This window comes from Eleutherodactylus coqui, chromosome 9 (genome assembly GCF_035609145.1).
Source record: "Eleutherodactylus coqui strain aEleCoq1 chromosome 9, aEleCoq1.hap1, whole genome shotgun sequence".
Lineage (NCBI taxonomy): Eukaryota > Metazoa > Chordata > Amphibia > Anura > Eleutherodactylidae > Eleutherodactylus > Eleutherodactylus coqui.
Genome location: NC_089845.1, coordinates 100,787,110 through 100,806,817, shown reverse-complemented (window position 1 = coordinate 100,806,817; position 19,708 = coordinate 100,787,110). Strand labels below are relative to the sequence as shown.

At 46.4% G+C, this 19,708-nt stretch overlaps 1 protein-coding gene across 1 annotated transcript in view; it reads left to right on the top strand.

Moving 5' to 3' along the window:
• The first annotated feature begins 111 nt into the window (after positions 1-111).
• Positions 112-19,708, top strand: part of BOP1 (BOP1 ribosomal biogenesis factor) — a 35,148-nt gene continuing 15,551 nt past the window's right edge. The window contains exons 1-3 of the mRNA XM_066578186.1: positions 112-291; positions 549-680; positions 2,915-2,986. Of these exons, the coding sequence (XP_066434283.1) occupies positions 247-291; positions 549-680; positions 2,915-2,986 (249 nt within the window). The 5' untranslated portion in view covers positions 112-246. The remainder of the gene's footprint in view (positions 292-548; positions 681-2,914; positions 2,987-19,708) is intronic.

Here is a 19,708-nt window from a genome sequence, read left to right as displayed (position 1 = left end):
ATCTGCTGCCGAGTCCCTTCCTAATATTCAGCTGGCTAACCTGCCATCTTGCTGTACTCATGCCTCTACAAAGATGGCGCTGGGTGTCTTCCGGCAGACATGTGGGCGGATTGATGTCACTTCCGGTGTCCAGGTTGCTGAACAACGTGTTCACGGGCCGGTGGTCTGTGCTGTTCCAACACGTGACTTATACCGGGGAACACGTGACACACCCGGCTGAAAACACCCGCTGCACACGTGCGGAACATGAAGCGACGGAGCGCAGAGAACCAGGAGGCTGAAGCGCCTCAGGTACTGAGGAGAGGACTAGGCGGCAGAGTGGCCCCTGAGTACTGAGGAGGGGTGGAGGCAGAGGGGCCCCTCTGTACTGAGGAGAGGAGGAGCCAGTGGGGCTCCTCTGTACTAGGAAAGGGCAGAGGGGCCCCTGAGTACTGAGGAGAGAGAAAGAGGCAGAGGGGCCCTGGTACTGAGGAGAGGAGGAGGCTCTGAAGGGCCCATGACATATCTGTGTTGATTGGTTTGTAAATCAGCATGTTGCTGTCTTGCAGGAGATGCTGCTCAGAGGAGATGGAGTGATGAGTGACGGCGAGGACACGGACCTGAGTGACAGCGAAGAGAGTCAGTACTCTGGGTTGGAGGACTCGGGTAGTGACAGCAGCGAGGACGAGGATGGAGGCAAGGTAATATAGGATAGAGGGCTCAACACGCCCTCCCCCAGGAGTAACCCTGCTGTGTCCTCAATCAAAATACTAATGACCACCTGTCCGTGAGTGACTGTGTGAGATACATGCTCCATCCCTGATCACACGACAGTGATATCATCAAAGGTCCTCAAACATAAAACATGCAGAGCCTGACAGCAGCCGTGTGCTTACAGGACCTGTGATGTCACAGTCATGTGATCATTCACATGGGCTTTAAGTCCTTGTGTGAGTGAGTTACATGCTCTGTCCCTGACACATGATGGTGACGTGCGTGCGGCAGAGCTGTGTGTGTGTGTGTGTGACGTGCGTGCGGCAGAGCTGTGTGTGTGTGTGTGACGTGCGTGCGGCAGAGCTGTGTGTGTGTGTGAGACGTGCGTGCGGCAGAGCTGTGTGTGTGTGTGAGACGTGCGTGCGGCAGAGCTGTGTGTGTGAGACGTGTGTGCAGCAGAGCTGTGTGTGTGTGAGACGTGCGTGCGGCAGAGCTGTGTGTGTGCGTGCGGCAGAGCTGTGTGTGTGCGTGCGGCAGAGCTGTGTGTGCGTGCGGCAGAGCTGTGTGTGTGTGTGTGAGACGTGCGTGCGGCAGAGCTGTGTGTGTGAGACGTGCGTGCGGCAGAGCTGTGTGTGTGTGAGACGTGCGTGCGGCAGAGCTGTGTGTGTGACGTGCGTGCGGCAGAGCTGTGTGTGTGTGACGTGCGTGCGGCAGAGCTGTGTGTGTGTGACGTGCGTGCGGCAGAGCTGTGTGTGTGTGTGTGTGACGTGCGTGCGGCAGAGCTGTGTGTGTGTGTGTGTGTGTGTGACGTGCGTGCGGCAGAGCTGTGTGTGTGTGTGTGACGTGCGTGCGGCAGAGCTGTGTGTGTGTGTGTGTGACGTGCGTGCGGCAGAGCTGTGTGTGTGTGTGTGTGACGTGCGTGCGGCAGAGCTGTGTGTGTGTGTGTGTGACGTGCGTGCGGCAGAGCTGTGTGTGTGTGTGTGTGACGTGCGTGCGGCAGAGCTGTGTGTGTGTGACGTGCGTGCGGCAGAGCTGTGTGTGTGTGACGTGCGTGCGGCAGAGCTGTGTGTGTGTGTGTGACGTGCGTGCGGCAGAGCTGTGTGTGTGTGTGACGTGCGTGCGGCAGAGCTGTGTGTGTGTGTGTGACGTGCGTGCGGCAGAGCTGTGTGTGTGTGTGACGTGCGTGCGGCAGAGCTGTGTGTGTGTGTGTGTGACGTGCGTGCGGCAGAGCTGTGTGTGTGTGTGTGAGACGTGCGTGCGGCAGAGCTGTGTGTGAGACGTGCGTGCGGCAGAGCTGTGTGTGTGTGACGTGCGTGCGGCAGAGCTGTGTGTGTGTGTGTGAGACGTGCGTGCGGCAGAGCTGTGTGTGTGACGTGCGTGCGGCAGAGCTGTGTGTGTGTGTGTGTGACGTGCGTGCGGCAGAGCTGTGTGTGTGTGTGTGTGTGTGTGTGCGCATGTGTCGTGCGTGCGGCAGAGCTGTGCGCAAGTGTCGTGCGTGCGGCAGAGCTGTGCGCGTGTGTCGTGCGTGCGGCAGAGCTGTGCGCGTGTGTCGTGCGTGCGGCAGAGCTGTGCGCGTGTGTCGTGCGTGCGGCAGAGCTGTGCGCGTGTGTCGTGCGTGCGGCAGAGCTGTGCGCGTGTGTTGTGCGTGCGGCAGAGCTGTGTGGCAGAGATGGTGCTTTTCCTGTCATGCCTTTCTCGAATGGGTGGAAGTGTCTATTTTGCTTTCCAGCTTCTTTCTTAGAGTATACGGCTCATTGAGGAGTGTGTTGTGAACACTGTTGTATCTCTGTATACGGCAGGTTTGAAAACGGTAGACATCTCATTGAATAGTGTGCTGTATATGCTGATGTACCTCTATATGTCGGGTGTAATAACAGTAGACGGCTCATTGTGGTGCGTGCTGTATAAGCTGTTGTACCTCTGTATATGGTGGATGTGATGACCGTATACAGCTCATGGTAGAGCGTGCTGTATACACTGTTGTACCTCTGAATACGGTGGGTGTGATGACAGTAGACATCTCATTGAATAGTGTGCTGTATACGCTGATGTACCTCTATACGTCGGGTGTGATAACGGTAGACGGATCATTGTAGAGCGTGCTGTATAAGCTGTATAAACCCTTGTATACGGTGGGTGTGATGACGCCCGTCATCTATAGTTATGATGTGAAAAATATCTTCGGTTTTTGTTAATTTCTCGCTGCTTTTTTCCATCTTAGGCTCCACAGGAGACAAAGGACTTGGTGACGGGAGGGAGTAACGAATATGAGCAGGACTCCTCTGATGAAGAGGTAAGGTGCTGTGTCATCCTATATAAAATAACCTTATAACGAGGGTGCATGCGGGACGCTGCAGGTAGGTTGGATAAGAGAGGAAACACACGTTGCAGTAAACAACTTTATTTGTGCGGCAAAGTGGTTACACCGTCTCTAGAACCTGACAACACCGTTACAGCTTTGCAGCTCTTGCAGCATGAGTTTAGCCTGCCGCGTTCTGGGGTCACACTCCTCCGCACACGGGGTAAGGCACTCAGTCTCTATGGTGGCGAGGCCTCCAGCCTGTCAGCGCTACAGCAGGTCACTTACCGAAGCATCTTCAGCCTCAGGGTCCTGAAGCTCCAGGGACTTCTCGCAGCACAGTGCTTCAGACTGCATCCAACCTCTTGTTGATGATAGTGACCCCAAAGGAGGTCTCACCATTTGAGCAGTAAACCACCAGAGGACAAAGGAATCAATATCTACAATATCAGGAGAATGGAGCATTTTGGAATTGGAAATCTTATGAGTGAACGCATTGTTTTGCGATTTTTAAACACATTGCATTAGGATTCGCGAGATGGGGATAATCCTTTAAAGGGTTTTTCCAAGGAAATGCTATTGATGACCTATTCTTAAAATAGGTTATCAATAGTTGATAATTGGGTGCCCGCTGTCAGCACCACTATTCACAGGGGTACAATGTGAAAGCTGCTGCTGCAACCCCTGCAGCTCTTATTAAAATCAATGGATACTGCACCTGCAGTTACAAGTGCCGGCCACTGCACTGCTGTCTGCTACCGCTGCACCCCTGTGTGTAGTGGAAGTGACAGTGGGTGCCTGAAGAGCCCGGGGTCACAAGTGGCGGACCCCAGGTGATCAACTATTGATGACCTACCCTGAGATCATCTCGCAGGGTAAATATGAATAATTAAAAATAGCAGTGCTACATTCAGTCAAAGTACACACAATGTGACAATGTGAGATTCCAATCCACCAATGCAGAGAAATATCGGATGGCTGATGGCCTTTAGATCCACATTATTTCGGCGTCCTCAGATTCCAACTACGCCTGTTCACATATTCAGTCCAAATAGAAGTTGCACCAGCAACACAAACAAACTATAACCCTATTAAGGGGAGGCAGGGTCTGCACAGCCACTTCAGAAGATGAACTCCAGTCCTCCAATCTCAAAGCAATTCCAAAATAAGCATGAATGTCAGCAGATCCGCTTCGGTGCATAAAAATAATGTTTTATTCCATCTTTTAAAACATAGTAGGGAGCGACGTTTCCACCATATACTGGTCTTTATCAAGCATACATCCCCAATAAACCTACCCCCCTTAAATAATAAAATCAATGCCTTTGTGACCAATCAGATGGTCCGGTATAACCCCTCCCCTTCATAATTATGCACACACATATAACATATAATGAGCTTCTTACAACCACTTCATGTTCCGGTTCCCAGGTGCCATGGGGGCCAACCTTGAAGTCCTTTCACATCCACATTTTTATGCCCCGAAGCTGATCTGCTGTCATTCTTGCTTATTTTGGATTTGTTCACATATTCATAGTGCATGTCCATTACATGAAAGGATACTCCAATGTCTTATATATGATTTATGTTATGTCCTAAACATAATAAACTTGTTCCTAAAATACAACAGCATAACGTCTAATACAGAGGTGTACGGTCTGACCTGTAGATTCCTGATATTAAATTTCATGTTCGAACCCTTTGGATATAAGGTCTGTAAGGTGTGGGTCCACTTCAATTCTTTTACCCTCAACAGTCTCTCAAATAGCCCCCTCTTCTCAGCTGTCCCATCAAATCATTCATTCATACTAATTGACCTGTTTCCACATAATGCTTTGCTACTGGTACATCAGCCAACCTCTTACTGATTGAATTTTGTTCTCTCCCCAATTTCTATCATCCTCTATCCTATATACCAGTGATGGCGAACCTTTTAGAGACCAAGTGCCCAAACTGCAACCTAAAACCCACTTATTTACCGCAAAGTGCCAACATGTCAGGGGGCGGGGCTTATCCTGACATATGATTTTACCACCTTGGTTCTAAAATGGACAGGGCCGCTTCAAAATAGACCGGGAGCAGATTTTAACTGCTTTTTGGATGCGGAAATACTGCAGAATGTCCTCAGCGGAAATTTCTGTGAAAAATTCTGCAGCATTTCCGCATCCAAAAAGCAGTTGAAATCTGCACGCTATTTTGAAACAGCCCTGCCCATTTCCGCCACATGTAAACATACCCCCTGTGGTAATAGCGACATCTCACAGCGGCCTCCAGTATAATAGTGACACCCCCAGAGCAGCCCCCACAGCAGTAATATTAGTGACATCCCCCAGCGGTCTCCCAGCAGTAATAGTGACACCCCCCAGCAAGTAATCTTTGCCCCCAACCCCCCAGCGGTCCTCCACCAATAATAATGCCCTCCCAGCAGTCCCCCAGCAGTAATAATGCCGCGGCCCCTGCAGGCATTCACTAATGTGGTGAGCGGCAGATGGTGACGCGTGCCAGCAGGGAGGGCTCTGCGTGCCGCCTCTAGCACGCGTGCCATAGGTTCGCCACCACTGCTATATACCATAAGCTGCGTGGGAACGGAGTACCATAAACCACATACTCTGATCTACAAGTGTATCTCTCCTTAATAAACTCTTTACCACTATATGGAGGTGTAAACTTGTTCCCCTTCAATATATTGCTACAATTTTGACAATTTAAACAAGCAAAATTGCCTGGTCTGGGGGGGCAGAGGACCGAATGACTCAGAACCCGTTTGTTATCCACATCAGATCTAACTAATTTATCTCTCAGATTAGCACTTCTTCTATAGGCCTTAATATGGGGTAAAGAAAACGCTGATATCTTTGGTAAACCCCTGTTAAATGTCAGTCTGACTTATCAATTCAGTGGCCAGATAATGAATATTATTAAGTTGAAACAAAGGGAATTCTCTTTTTCTTTACTATCAAAGGGTCCTTTCTGTCAAACTCTGTTAAGGCCCATTTAGACACAACGATTATCGCTCAAAAGCCGTCTTTTGAGCGATAATCGTTGTGTGTAACTGCACTGACATTGTGCAGTTTTCGTTATGCCATCGCTCATCGTTGTCTTTCAGCGTGCTGAAAGACAAAGATGAGTCTTATCAGCTGTATCCCGCTGTGAATCCCTGATACTATTGTTTCAGCTGTATCCTGCTCCCTGATAACGGGTTGAGTATGAAGAACAGAGCGGTCCAGCTCTGTTCTTCATACCTGGCACGGAGCGCTCTGCTGTATAACAGCCGGGCGCTCTGTGCAGAAAACATCTGGATACAGAAGACAAGCAGGGACACCCCGCTTGTCTTCTGCATCCTCTGCTTCAAGTGCTCGGCTGTTTAACAGCCGGGCGCTCGAAGCGGAGAGCAGCTGTATGCAGACGACAAGCGTGGATACCCTTTCTATAGACAGGCAAATCATTGTTGGGAATCGTGAACGTCTCGTTCAGTACTCCACATTCCTCTGAACGATCCGTGCTTAAACGCAACGAGAAGCCAACGATGATTTTTTTTTGTTTAAGGTGGCTGAAACTGAACAAGAAGCGCACGACTCTTGTTAGTCGTTGCCTCATGTTTTAAACTGAACGATTATCGCTCACTTTCATTTGAACATTTTTTGGAAAGCTACCGTAATTGTTCTTTCTAAGCTCACCTTAGCGGGGATATCCCCTCCTCAAAAATGTATCACCCATTTCTTCCACCTTACATGTTCCTTTTTGCTCATCGGGTACCGCTTTTCCTGCCGTCATGGACTCCATGGTAAGAAGTCCAACATATGTTTTGGACAAATAAATAAATCCCATTTTAAGTGGCCCTTCTCCACATAGACCAGCGTGTCCAAGAACTGCAAAGATTGATTGAAACACCGTTTTTGTGAACTTCAAATCAGATACCTGATCATTTAAATAATTATGAAATTCCTCAAATTTCTCAAAGAAACCCTCGGTTGCATTCCAGTGTAGGTTAAAGGGGATTCAGTGGTGCCGTTTCCTCTTCTGTTTTGGATGCTGAGAGCGCACAGTGATGTGTGATGTGGCATTGGTGGAGAGAGTGCACAGTAATGATAGGGAGAGCAGTGATGGGAGAGTGTAGTATTTGGGGGTGCTAGAGTGTGCACAGTTACGGGAGAGTGTAGTATTTGGGGCGATAGACTCGGCATGGTGATGGCAGAGTGTAGTGGTGGACAGCATACTGTTTTGGGTGATAGAAGTGTGTAGTGAAGCGAAGTGGTTGAGAGATCTCAGTGATGGGGTGCGGTGGAGGGAGTGTATGGTGAGAGGCCAATGGCATATTCTTCGCTGTGATTCCCAGGTCACACACCCCTCTTCATCACTCCACTTTACCGCCATTTGCACTCCCTGTACCCACTTTTGCAGTCTGTTATCTCCTCCAGAACAGTTTTTCTCTAGGAGCGCCCTCACCTGCTTCCATCACTCTCTCATACCTACATTTGCAGTTCCTTTCCTGGTTATCTCCTCCAGAGCAATCTTTCTGTGAGCGCTCTCTCTCCCCTCTTTGTTCACTTTCTTGTACCCTCATTTGCAGTCCTAGTCATCTTTCTAGGGTCACATGCTTTAGTCACTCTCCTGTACCCAGATTTGCAGTCCCTCTTCCAGTTTTCCTTGCCCTTTTCCATCACTCTCCTGTGGTTCTGTCATCTCCTCTGGAGCTGTCTCTTGCTAGAAGCAACCCATCGCCCTACTATACCCACATTTGGAGTCCTTCTGGTAGTGTGCTCCTATGTCATCTCTGTCTAGGATGGCCTCCTCTCCCTCTTTGGTCACTTTCCTATACCCACCTTTGCTGTCCGGGTTGTCTCCTCAGGAGTCGTGTCTTTTCTTGTATTGTGCCCTTTTGTAGCTGCTGTCAAATCGAAATTTAAAAAAGCGTATTGCATAAAGCCATTACTAAAAGAAATTGCCCTCATAAAATCAATAACCTATATTTATACATATTAAACCAGGTTAATGAAATATGCAAAACTGATGGAGAATCAAATGTGATGCAAAAAAAAACGTGTTTCCCCCTCAAAATAAGCAAGAGGGTTTATCAGGGAAGATCGTAAAGAACAAATACCTAAGGGAAACTGGCAGAATATGGTAACCTGCACACCTCCCTATAGGATATGTGACATCATTGATGACAGATGTGGCCAAATGCCACGAAAAAGAGACTTTTAAATCTGAAACTACACCCCTCTTGTTCATATAAACCTATCATCAGCGCTATATCTTTTGACTGACTGCCACTCATGATTGATAACACACTGCAGAGATAACCCCTTCAGTTCTGCGTTTGCAGCCCATCATGTGCATGTGCTCTCATGTTAGCGATGTCATTAAACATCGCGTGGGCGTCTCATTAAACATTGCATCGGCACCCTAAAGAGCTCGCATCAGATCAAGCGCATGCGCTATTTCAACTTTGTATCATAAGGTCGCCTCTGACATCACGTCATGCCAAGCATAGGAATGCTCTGCATCACGTGATCAAGCTTGTCATGTGACTGCACATGAGTGCGCCATTCAAACCCATAACCATTTCACATAATCTATTTATAATATGGTGGTGGATCAATCCTGCTCCATACAATGTGGATGCCGGCTGTTTCTTACAGCTGACACCCGCCCACAACAGCTCCGATCAGCACCACCGTTGATTGCAGCTTTTAACTTTTTAAATGCAGCTGTCAATTCTGACAGCGGCATCTAAATGCCCTGATCAGAGTTTGGTGGTCCCGAACAGCCCTCCACGATGAGTTTGCGGGGGGGGCCATTCAGTTGCTATGGTAGCCTGGGGCCTTCTGAAAGCTCCCAGGGCTGCCATTGCAGATTGCCTATCAAGCCATGCCGGTGGTGTGGCTTGATAAGCTGCCTGTGACATTGTGGTTTCATTTAATACTATGGTATTACATGTTACTGCAGGAGCGATCGACTAATCACAGGTTCATGTCCCAAATGGGGACTACACAAAAAAAAATAAATATATGTAAAACTCTGTTTAAAAAAGTTCTATTAATTATTAAAAAAAAAAAAGGAATTAAAGTGCAAAAATAAAAGCCTTTTGCCATTTATTTATAATTAAAAAAAATCTAAATGGACTCCAAAACTTGTTTGGTATCGCTGCGTCCATAAAAGTCTGATCTATCAAAGTAAAACCCCTTGTCAACGGGCGATGCGTAGTCCCGCGGCAGATCTCCACTGCGGGGGGCCACTGCTGATTCTCCGCTGGTCAGCCCTATCTGATAGGTAGGCTGGCCGCAGAGAATTGGGGCAATTCGCAGCATTCCCGCCACGAGCGGAGAATCGCAATGACAGGTGCTGACGCTTTCCATAGCAATGCTATGGGAAGCGTCGGCCAGCGTGATTCGTGGGCGGTAAACCGCCTGTGGTAATCACGCCCGTGGACAGGCACTCTAACACTTTATTTACCCCAAGTGGTGAACGTCATTGGATAAAATAAACGCCAGAATTGTGCTTTTTTATGGTCACCCCATCTCCAAGAAAAAAATGTATAAAAAAAGCAATAAAAAGTCGTATGTACTCCAAAATGGAACCAATAGAAACTACAGGATGTCCCACAAAAAATGAGCCCCACACAGCCATGTCAACGGAAAAATAAAAAAAATACTGGCTGTCAGAAAATGGGGGCAAAAATAATTTATTTTCCCAAAGGTATTTTCTTTTTCAAAAGTAGGACAGCAAAAAAAAAAAACTACATAAATTTAATATCGTAGTAATCGCACCAACCCATAGAATAAAGTTATGTCATTTTTGCTGCAGTATGTACACCAAAGAAACAGGACCTTCCCAAAGATGGTGGAATTTTTTTTTTCCATTCCACTCCACTTAGAATGTTTTAAAGTTTTTCAGTACATTATACGACACATTAAATAGTACCATTGAAAAATTCAACTCGTCCCACAGAAAACAACCATCGGACAGCTATGTTGGTGGATAAATAAGACTTATGATTTTTTTAAAAGGGGAAAGAAAAACTAAAAATAGGAAGGGGGGGGGGGGGGGGTTGGGGAATGGCCGCATTTCTCAGAGATTGATATTACTAGTTTATGTTGACTAAAACAATAGACGGACCTGTCAGTTTTTTTTACCACATTTATAGACACCTAGAGCAAGCATGTAAAAGAGAGGGCCTCATTGAGGCCAAGTGGAAGATTTAGCGCTGATGATAGGTTTATATGAACGAGAGCGGCGTGGTTTGGGATTTGAAGGTCTCCTTTGGGCCACGTCTGCTATCGATGATGTCACATGTCCTATAGGCCGGTGTGCAGGTTTTCTTTGTAAAAACTTCCAGCACTCCTGTTAAATATATACTTTTATCCATTTCATCATAAAAATGACCCAGGCAATGTGATCTTAGCAGCGCTATTAGGATGAAATGAATACAAGTAAATTTTCAACAGGAGTGCTGAGATTTTTTTACAGAGAAAATTCGGATAGAACTATATATCTCCAAAGGTCCATTGGAGCATCGTCATGCCCTCTCCAGCATTGAAAACTGGCAATCATGAACTGCAGGATTGGGTGAGCTGACTTTTTGCCCAAATGAACCCTCTTGTTTGTTTTTTGAAGAGGGAACACATTAATTTTTTTTTTTTTTGTATTGCATGTGATTTTTTTTTCCATCAGGTTTTGCGTATGTGATTAGTTGATGCTGTGATGGCCTTTCGTCACTCTCCTGAACCCACAGTGGGAGTCCCTCTTCCCGTGATCTCCTCCTTACCCTCTTACATTACTGTCATTTGGTCATTTTTTTCTGTACTTATTGAAAAAATGACCAAATATGGGATTGATAAGGCAACTGTTAGGTGGATTCACAACTGGCTGAGTGATCGTACTCAAAGAGTGGTCATAAATGGCTGCACATCCAAGTGGAAGAATGTATCAACTGGGGAACCACAAGGCTCTGTCCTTGGCCCAGTGGTGTTCACCATTTTTATAAATGATCTGGAAGAGGGAATTGATGGGAAACTGATCAAACTTGCTGCCGACACAAAGCTAGGAGGGATAGCTAACACTAGAGAAGGGAGAGAGAAGATTCAAAAAGATCTAGAAAAGCTTACACAGTGGGCGGCGACTAACAGAATGGTATTTAACAAGGAGGAATGCAAAGTCCTACATGTGGGCAAGAAAAATGAAGAAAGCACATACAGAATGGGAGGAATTGGGCTAAGCAGCACATGTGAAAAATACTTGGATATACTAATAGATCATAGACTGAACATGAGTCAACAATGTGATGAGGTGGCCAAAAAGTCAAACACAATTCTGGGATGTATTAAGAAAAGCATAGAGTCTAGATCATGTGAGGTCATTATCTCCCTCTATGCTTCCTTAGTCAGACCTCATCTGGAATACTGTGTCCAGTTCTGGGTACACCATTTAAAAAAAGACATAGACAAACTGGAACAAGTCCAGAGAAGAGTTACCAAGATGGTGAGTGGTCTGCAAATCATGTCCTGTGGGGAACGGTTAAAGGGGTTGTCCCGCGCCGAAACGGGTTTTTGTTTTTTTTAACCCCCCCCCCTTTCGGCGCGAGACAACCCCGATGCAGGGGTTAAAAAAACAAACCGCTCAGCGCTTACCTGAATCCCGGCGGTCCGGCGTCTTCATACTTACCTGCTGAAGATGGCCGCCGGGGTCTGCTCCCTCCGTGGACCGCAGCTCTTCTGTGCGGTCCATTGCCGATTCCAGCCTCCTGATTGGCTGGAATCGGCACGTGACGGGGCGGAGCTACACGGAGCCGGCATTCTGCACGAGCGGCTCCATTGAAGAGAGCAGAAGACCCGGACTGCGCAAGCGCGGCTAATTTGGCCATCGGAGGGGGAAAATTAGTCGGCTCCATGGGAACGAGGACGCTAGCAACGGAGCAGGTAAGTAAAAAACTTTTTATAACTTCTGTATGGCTCATAATTAATGCACAATGTACATTACAAAGTGCATTAATATGGCCATACAGAAGTGTATAGACCCACTTGCTGCCGCGGGACAACCCCTTTAAAGGATTTGGGAATGTTTAGCTTGCAAAAAAGAAGGCTGAGAGGAGACTTAATAGCTGTCTACAAATATCTGAGGGACTGTCACAGTGCAGAGGGATCAGCCCTATTCTCATCTGCACAAGGAATGACTAGAAGGAATGGGATGAAACTGAAAGGGGGGAGACACAGATTAGATATTATAAATACATTTCTGACAGTGAGGGTGATCAATGAGTGGAACAGGTTACCACGGGAGGTGGTGAGTTCTCCTTCAATGGAAGTGTTCAAACAAATATCTGTCTGGGATAACTTGGTGAATCTTGCACTGAGCAGGGGGTTGGAGCAGATGACCCTGGAGGTCCCTTCCAACTCTACCATTCTAGGATTCCATAATTGTCCAGTACCCTCAGGCCCAGTGACATCCTTTTTTCTAATAATGAAAACAAAGATCTGGTACCGTGTTAGCCAGTAGAGCAAAATGTGATTGTTCTCAGCAAGAGAAACGACGTAATCTTGTAGATATGATACCTTTTAATGGCTAACAAAAATACATGATGTAATAATAGCGAGCTTGCGAACCAACGCAGGGTTCTTCTTCAGGCTTATGGATTGGATCTGAAGAGGCATGGATATTTATACACACTTATAACATACATACTTCTGACAAGGCACAGATATGGATGTGATTGGTTCGCACTTAAAAGGAATTCTGCAACATCAAACAAACTTTTTTTGTCTAGGCACTGATAGCGGAGTGAAAGTTTTATGGTCCCTAAATTACTGTTGGAGGGGGGGAGGTCAGCAGGCTTGAATTGCTACAAGAGGTACACAGACATTTTTAGCTAAACACTGATAAGGGAGTGAAAGTTTATGGTCCCTGAATTACTGTTGATGGGGGTCTCAGTAATTCAGGGACCATAAACTTTCACTCCCTTATCAGTGTTTAGCTAAAAATGTCTGTGTACCTCTTGTAGCAATTCAAGCCTGCTGACCTTCCCCCCCCCCCCCCCCCCCCCCAACAGTAATTTAGGGACCATAAAACTTTCACTCCGCTATCAGTGCCTAGACAAAAAAAGTTTGTTTGCTGTTGCAGAATTCCTTTTAAGTGCGAACCAATCACATCCATATCTGTGCCTTGTCAGAAGTATGTATGTTATAAGTGTGTATAAATATCCATGCCTCTTCAGATCCAATCCATAAGCCTGAAGAAGAACCCTGCGTTGGTTCGGAAGCTCGCTATTATTACATCATGTATTTTTGTTAGCCATTAAAAGGTATCATATCTACAAGATTACGTAGTTTCTCTTGCTGAGAACAATCACATCCTTTTTTCTAGGATGCCTCCTTCATCACGCTAAGCCTCTTTTATCACGCTCCTTCACTCACATTTGCAGTCCCTCTCCCGGTTATCTCTTACTCGGAGCACCGACTCGCAGTCTTCAATCACTCTCCTGTAAATAATTTTTGTATTTTTTTTGGCTTTCTGTATTCCCCCGTCTATGTAAGCGCTGTGGAATATGTTGGCGTTATACAAATAAAGTTTATTATTATTACATTTAGAGTCCTCCGAAGCTGTCTCTCTCTAGGATGGCTCTCTCATTCTCTTTGGTTACTCTTCTGTACCCACATTTGCAGTCCCTCTCCTGGTTGTCTCCTCTGGAGCCGTCTCTTTCTAGGTTGGTTGGCCCTTTCACCATTTTCCCCTCCGTCTCCTGTATTAAGACTTGCAGTCCCTGCTATCTGCTCTGGAGCTGTCTCTTTCTAGGAGCTCCTCGTCATCCTCTTTGGTCACTCTTCTGTACCCATATTTGCAGTTCCAGTTATGTCCTCTGGAACCCTCTTTTTCTAGGGTGCCCCCAACCTTCATCACTCTCTTGTATCCCCACCTGCGGTCTCTTTCCTAGTCATCTATATGGAGGCATCTCTTTCTAGTTGGGCTCTTTAACCATCTTCCATCGCTCTCCTGTATCCACACTTGCAGTCCCGTTATCGCCTTTGGAGTCCTCTTTTTCTTGGATGGCCCCCTCACCCTCTTCCGTCACTCTCTTGCACCCACATCTGCAGTCCCTCTCCTGGTTATCTCCTCCAGAGCGGTCTCTCTCTAGGAGCGCCCCCTCCCCCTCTCCCGGGTTGGGAAGCATTCAGTGAGCGCACAATGGATTTTCCAGCTGTTCGCAGGTAATGAATGAGGCTCTGGGCTGCTGGCGCTGTCTCTCTCCGGCCCCCTCCTCACTGCAGAAGCTGAGTGTGACCCTGGAGGGGGGTGGAGGAGTTCAGTAGCTGCTCCTTGTGAGGTGCCCCCTCCTCTCCAGCACTTGGCAGGCTCCTCGCTCCTCACCCCGTCCCTGCAACTTCTAATAAAACTGGACTGGATTCTGGGCAGACTGCACATGAGCCGGTCCAGCACATTAACCCCCAGACTGCCGGCCAGGACTCTGCTCATCTTGTGTCTCCGTTGTCGGAAGTCGTCGCCTCCACCAGCTCAGGTCATTAAGTGATGTCAGATAATGATCATGTACAGCGCCACCTGCAGGGGAGGGAGAGTACTGCAGCTACTGACTGGTGAAGGGGGCAGGTGGGTCCCTTGGTATTGATGCACTGCACATGACAGCAATGGTCCTATCCTATGAGATGATGCCCCACACTTCTGCTTATAGTCGTCCATTCGCTGGGGTGTATGTCATTTCTGCCCCCCAGCCTGACCCACTGGAGCAAATATCCTGCTACACATCAAAACCATGTGTTAAAGGGGAAAATAAATCCCTGTATTGTCAGATGTTCTGCAAGTTTCTGATAGGCTTTGTGTTCCAGGTCTTCCCTCTGCTTGCTGTCAGTGAATGGAAACCTTCTTGTTTGCATTTTGGCAGACCTTAAAAACCCACCATAATCTAATACTTGTGCAGCTCCTTATACAGGGACAGTTTTCTTCCTGCTGGAGGAGAGACAAGAGTGTCAGCTAATCGCACCGCTGAGGTTTTATTACAAAGTGTCAGTGCAGACAATTTTCATTGAGGTAAATGCACCAACACAAATCTCTATCTTGTCCTGCTAGTTTGTTACAGTGTATACCTGTAGTCTAGGCTGATTACACCATTGCCCGGAGTGGATACAACTGTCACAACTCCTCAGCTGTGAGAAGTATTTGGTCTCTAAGGCTACATTCACACCTAGCAGAGATGCGGATTTTCTGTGCATGGAATATCTGCAGAGGAAAACAGATGAGACTTTAATAAATGCATAGAGGAAAATTTCCAGGAGCAGATTGACCTGCGGCATGGATTCCTAATTCTGCAGCATTTTAATGTCTGTCGCAGGTTTGTTGCAGATTTTCAAAATTGAGTTCATTGGAGAAATCGAAATCTGCAACAAAACCCAAATTTGTGGATTTGCAGGAAAATGTGCCATGGCAAATCCACAACACCTGCAGCAAGTGTTAGATGCGACTCTGCCCTCAGGCTGGCGTCTCTTCTACAGCACATGGGCGATGCTGTTGCCCCCTATTACTCGTTGCACTTGATTTGATATGACCTGTATTATTGGGTGGAACGACCTTTTATGGATATTAACAGGAGCCCTGTAGTCTGAGAACCTGGCACTAGGGGCGCTATTCTGTTGCTGAGATTTACCAGCTTCAGCATTTGAATATTTATGGAATAAACAGTGAATGTTCCTTGGAAGCAAGCGGAGGTTGAAACCGCAGACTCCCCGCAGCTGAAGATTTGTTACAGTTGTATCCTAAACAATTTTCTATTATATAGATACATCAACAGCACAAATCCCATCTCCTGTCCTGGTTGTTTGTTACAGTGTTTCAGTACAGATAAACCGTATTAGAGTGCATACACACAGGCGGGGGCAATATTGGTCCAAGAAACCAATATCACACTCGCAAACCAGCGATTTATATATATTTTTAAAAATCATTTTTTATGTGAATGCAGTGCATTTTGCTAGAAAAACATGTCGCTGCACATGCAAAAAAAATTTCTCCCCCCCCCCCCCCCAACCGTGTAAAAATCACGTTTCAATAGCAACTATAAAAAAAAATTGCATTGCACTCACATGAAACTTATACCTGCAAGTGCAATGGATTTTTTCCCCAGGCTTCCACAGGGTATAATGGGCAATTCCCGAATCGCCCATAAATAGGACATGCTGCGATTTTTCTATCTTGCATTGCTGCGAAACAAAGATCGCCGATGTAAATACAGCCACTTAAAATAATGGGTTATCTTCATGTGCAATATCTGCATCTCGCGTGAAAATCGCATTGTGAATACACCCTTATACACAATGCACACGGGTGTATTTGCATTCCGGAATCCGGCCCGCCCGTGGACATGAGGCCTTAGGCTACATGTACACGGGCAAGAATCTCATGGCAGTTTTGTGTGTTGCGAGGCGCACACAGCTTGCACGAGCGTGCACTCCGTTTTCTTGAATGGCGCTTTTCACATAAACACTTATTTTATTTTTCCCTCATAGCAATGCTGTGAAGTTAAAACCGCTACGTGTTCTATTTCTTTGGCATTCTCTCAAAACACCTTGCCCATTGTTTTCAATGGGACCTTAAAGACCTTGCATGGCAACGCCGTGCATGCGAGTGCGATGGGATATTTCCCATTGTAAACCATGGGAAACACTTGCCATCTTCTCACGTGCCTGAGGATGCGAGGCGTTTTTCAGTGTACCCTTAGCCTGGAGTTCATGCTGTTGGGTTCACGTTTTCTAGCTACATTGTAACAAACCCTCTATTTTGGTCATGACGCTTTAATGGCCTTTTGATATAAATCCGAATGTTTATTTTCACTGATTGCAAGCAGAGATTTTGAAAAGGCGGAAGAATTGGCCTATATTAAAATGGTCGAGTGCCATTTCAGTCAGTGAAAAGCTGACCTATTTCGTTAGGAGTGTATGTGTGTTTTACACCAGTGTTTGTGAATATTATATATATATATATATATATATATATATATATATATATATATATATATATATATATATATATATATATATATATATATATATATATATATTAATTATCTGTTAACCCGCCCCCGCTTCATCGGCGTGTCATCGGTTTGTCTCGCATGCTAAAACAAAGAACAAAAAAAAAAGTAAGGCGGCTCATTAAAAAAATCGCATGTGTGAATATACACATTGGCTTTGACAAAGCTTAGTCTCACACTTGGACGCTAAAATTTCTCATGTGTTTAGGACCTTCGAGCTCAGTCGGGTAAGTCTGGTTTTCTTAGTATTAATGTATGTTGCCTCGAAATACTGTGCATCTGTGCCGCCGTAGTGTAATATGTAGCGCCCCCCTTGGCAGTCACCTAGATGAGCGCAGTACTGGATATCGCGCTCTGGTCACATCTGCATTCGGGGTTTCCTTATAAAGTCCCCTTTGATTTCCATGGCGTTTTTAGGGCTCTGATTTGTGTCTGTTCCATTGGGCTTCTGTTTTCCGTTCATGGAAGTAATTTTGTAGTCAGCTGCGCTATTTTAAAACTTGATGGAAAGTCGCCTTCCATTTCTTTTCATGGATGTCTATGTAGAAGGCTGCAAATGGAAAGCCTTTCTTTCAGTTATTTGTCCCCTTTTGACACTTTTTTTTTCTTTTCTTTTTAATTATTTTCTTCTAGTTTTTGTCTAATCAATAAAAAAAACAACCATTAAGATCTTGTTTTATCTGGCGTCCGTGTGTGAATCTGTTAAAATCTTCCCCCTTCCTTCCAATTTGTTTTCATCCCCACCCTCTTATTTCTCAGTTTATATCTACTTTCAATGTTTCAGAGAGGGGCCAAACGGATAATTAACATCTATGTAAATATATAGTTTTGATTTGTATCATATGTGAAAAAGTTGTATAAGTGATGATTATTTTGTGAAATGCCCTCGTGGTCTCAATAAAAAAAAATCAATGAAGTTAATAATCAGAAACCCGAATGCAGATGTGAACGGAGCCTAAGCAGAAAGTAGATGAAAAGTTGAGTCTGGTGGATTTCTTGTGCCGTATTGTTAGTCAGCGGTGATGATGGGGTGAGTCATTGTATAGCTGCATACAGGATGTGAGGAGTTAATCATCCATAATATTTGGGGCTGCTTTCCGGCTGCCGCCATCGTCCCCTGAGCAGTCAGGGGGTTAAAGAGTCACCTGCAGCGGAGGAGGCGGCTGCGCTCTTGTAAAGTGATCCGGGGGCTCAGGAAGGAGGAGAGTGGGGGGGATTATTGTCCCGTGGGGGGGGAGATGAGGAGAGAGTGAAGTGTTCCAGAGGTGAGCCGCTTCCTCCAGTCCCAGACAGGCACAGGGGATCCCCGGCCCCCGCCACAGCTGCAGACAGACTAATATAGACACAGGGCTTACCTGCCGCCGCCCGCCTGGCCTGCCCCCTCTGTTATTCATTCCTAGCAGAGTTGGATGACTCTGGGACTAGTCGGTCTGTCATGATTGACGGTCGTTAAGGGGTTAATAGCCGGCCTGTCATTGGTGTCCGGTGCTCCAAGGTTAACGGTCGGTCTATCATTGGAGCTGATCCTATATATTCTAGGCTATTTCTGCATCACTAGTTACTCCGGGGGTTAATGGTCTGTCATGTCCTGGAATGACATCATGTATGATTAACCCCTCCAGGGCTGGTCTGTCGCCACAGTGTGAGACGTTCCAAGGGTCTATTTGGCCACGTTCCGGGGTGGAATGATGCGAAACCTGCCAAACCCCAGCGGATCTGAGGGATATTTTCCTATAACCCATCTCCTCCGAAACCAAACACCCCGAGACGTTAACCCCTGCCTCTCCTGCTGACGTATACCAGGAGACGTGTGTCTAATTACCCCCTGATTTCAGAATTGCCCTCTAGAGGGAGGAGCCTGCTATCTCTGTTACGGTGCTTTTTTAGGCGTAATGATTATCATTCAAACGAGTGAAAGCGACCGATAATCGCTCAGTCTAAACGGGAGCCGATGACCAACGATAATCTTTCACTTTTCGTTTGTCCATTTTATGTGGCATAAAAACCCTTGTTGGCGCGTTGGCTTATCGTTCGCTTTGAACAGCGCTCGTTCAGTCGTTCTCACTTATACAGCCAATGCGAAGACTGAGCGACCCTCGTCTAAAAGGACTTTGTCCTGTGTCATCAAGAGATCAGATAATGGAATTATAATGGCGCTGGGGCGTTATAAGAGGAGCAGAGGATATCCGTCACAGACAGGAGGATGCAGCTCTGGAATTGTGGCATATAAACTAGTGATCATGGAGATGCTGAGGATGCTGCGCTTGATGTCACTCATCCCTGATAACAGCAAACATTGTACTCCCCTGCCCTACAAATGGCTGATAGCAGGGAGAAATAGATTATGGTCCTTCTTTATCAGAACTGTCTCACCGTAAGGCTGTCCTGGTTGCCCCTAGCAACCAATCAGAGCTCTGCTTTCGTTTTACCTTAGCCGTTTGAGAAATGAAAGCTGTGCTCTGATTGGTTGCTATAGGCAACCAGTACACTCTTGCTGTGAGACAGTTCGGATAATTGAGGTCCTGTGTTCCCCTGACCTACAGTCCGCCTCTCCCCAGCCTGAGATGGCTGATAAAAGGGAGCAATACATTATATTCACTGGTACAACTAGAAGACAGCCGGCAGGGTTAGGGCTCATTCACACTGGTGTAGATGGTTTACTGACTGAACACGGACAGCACACA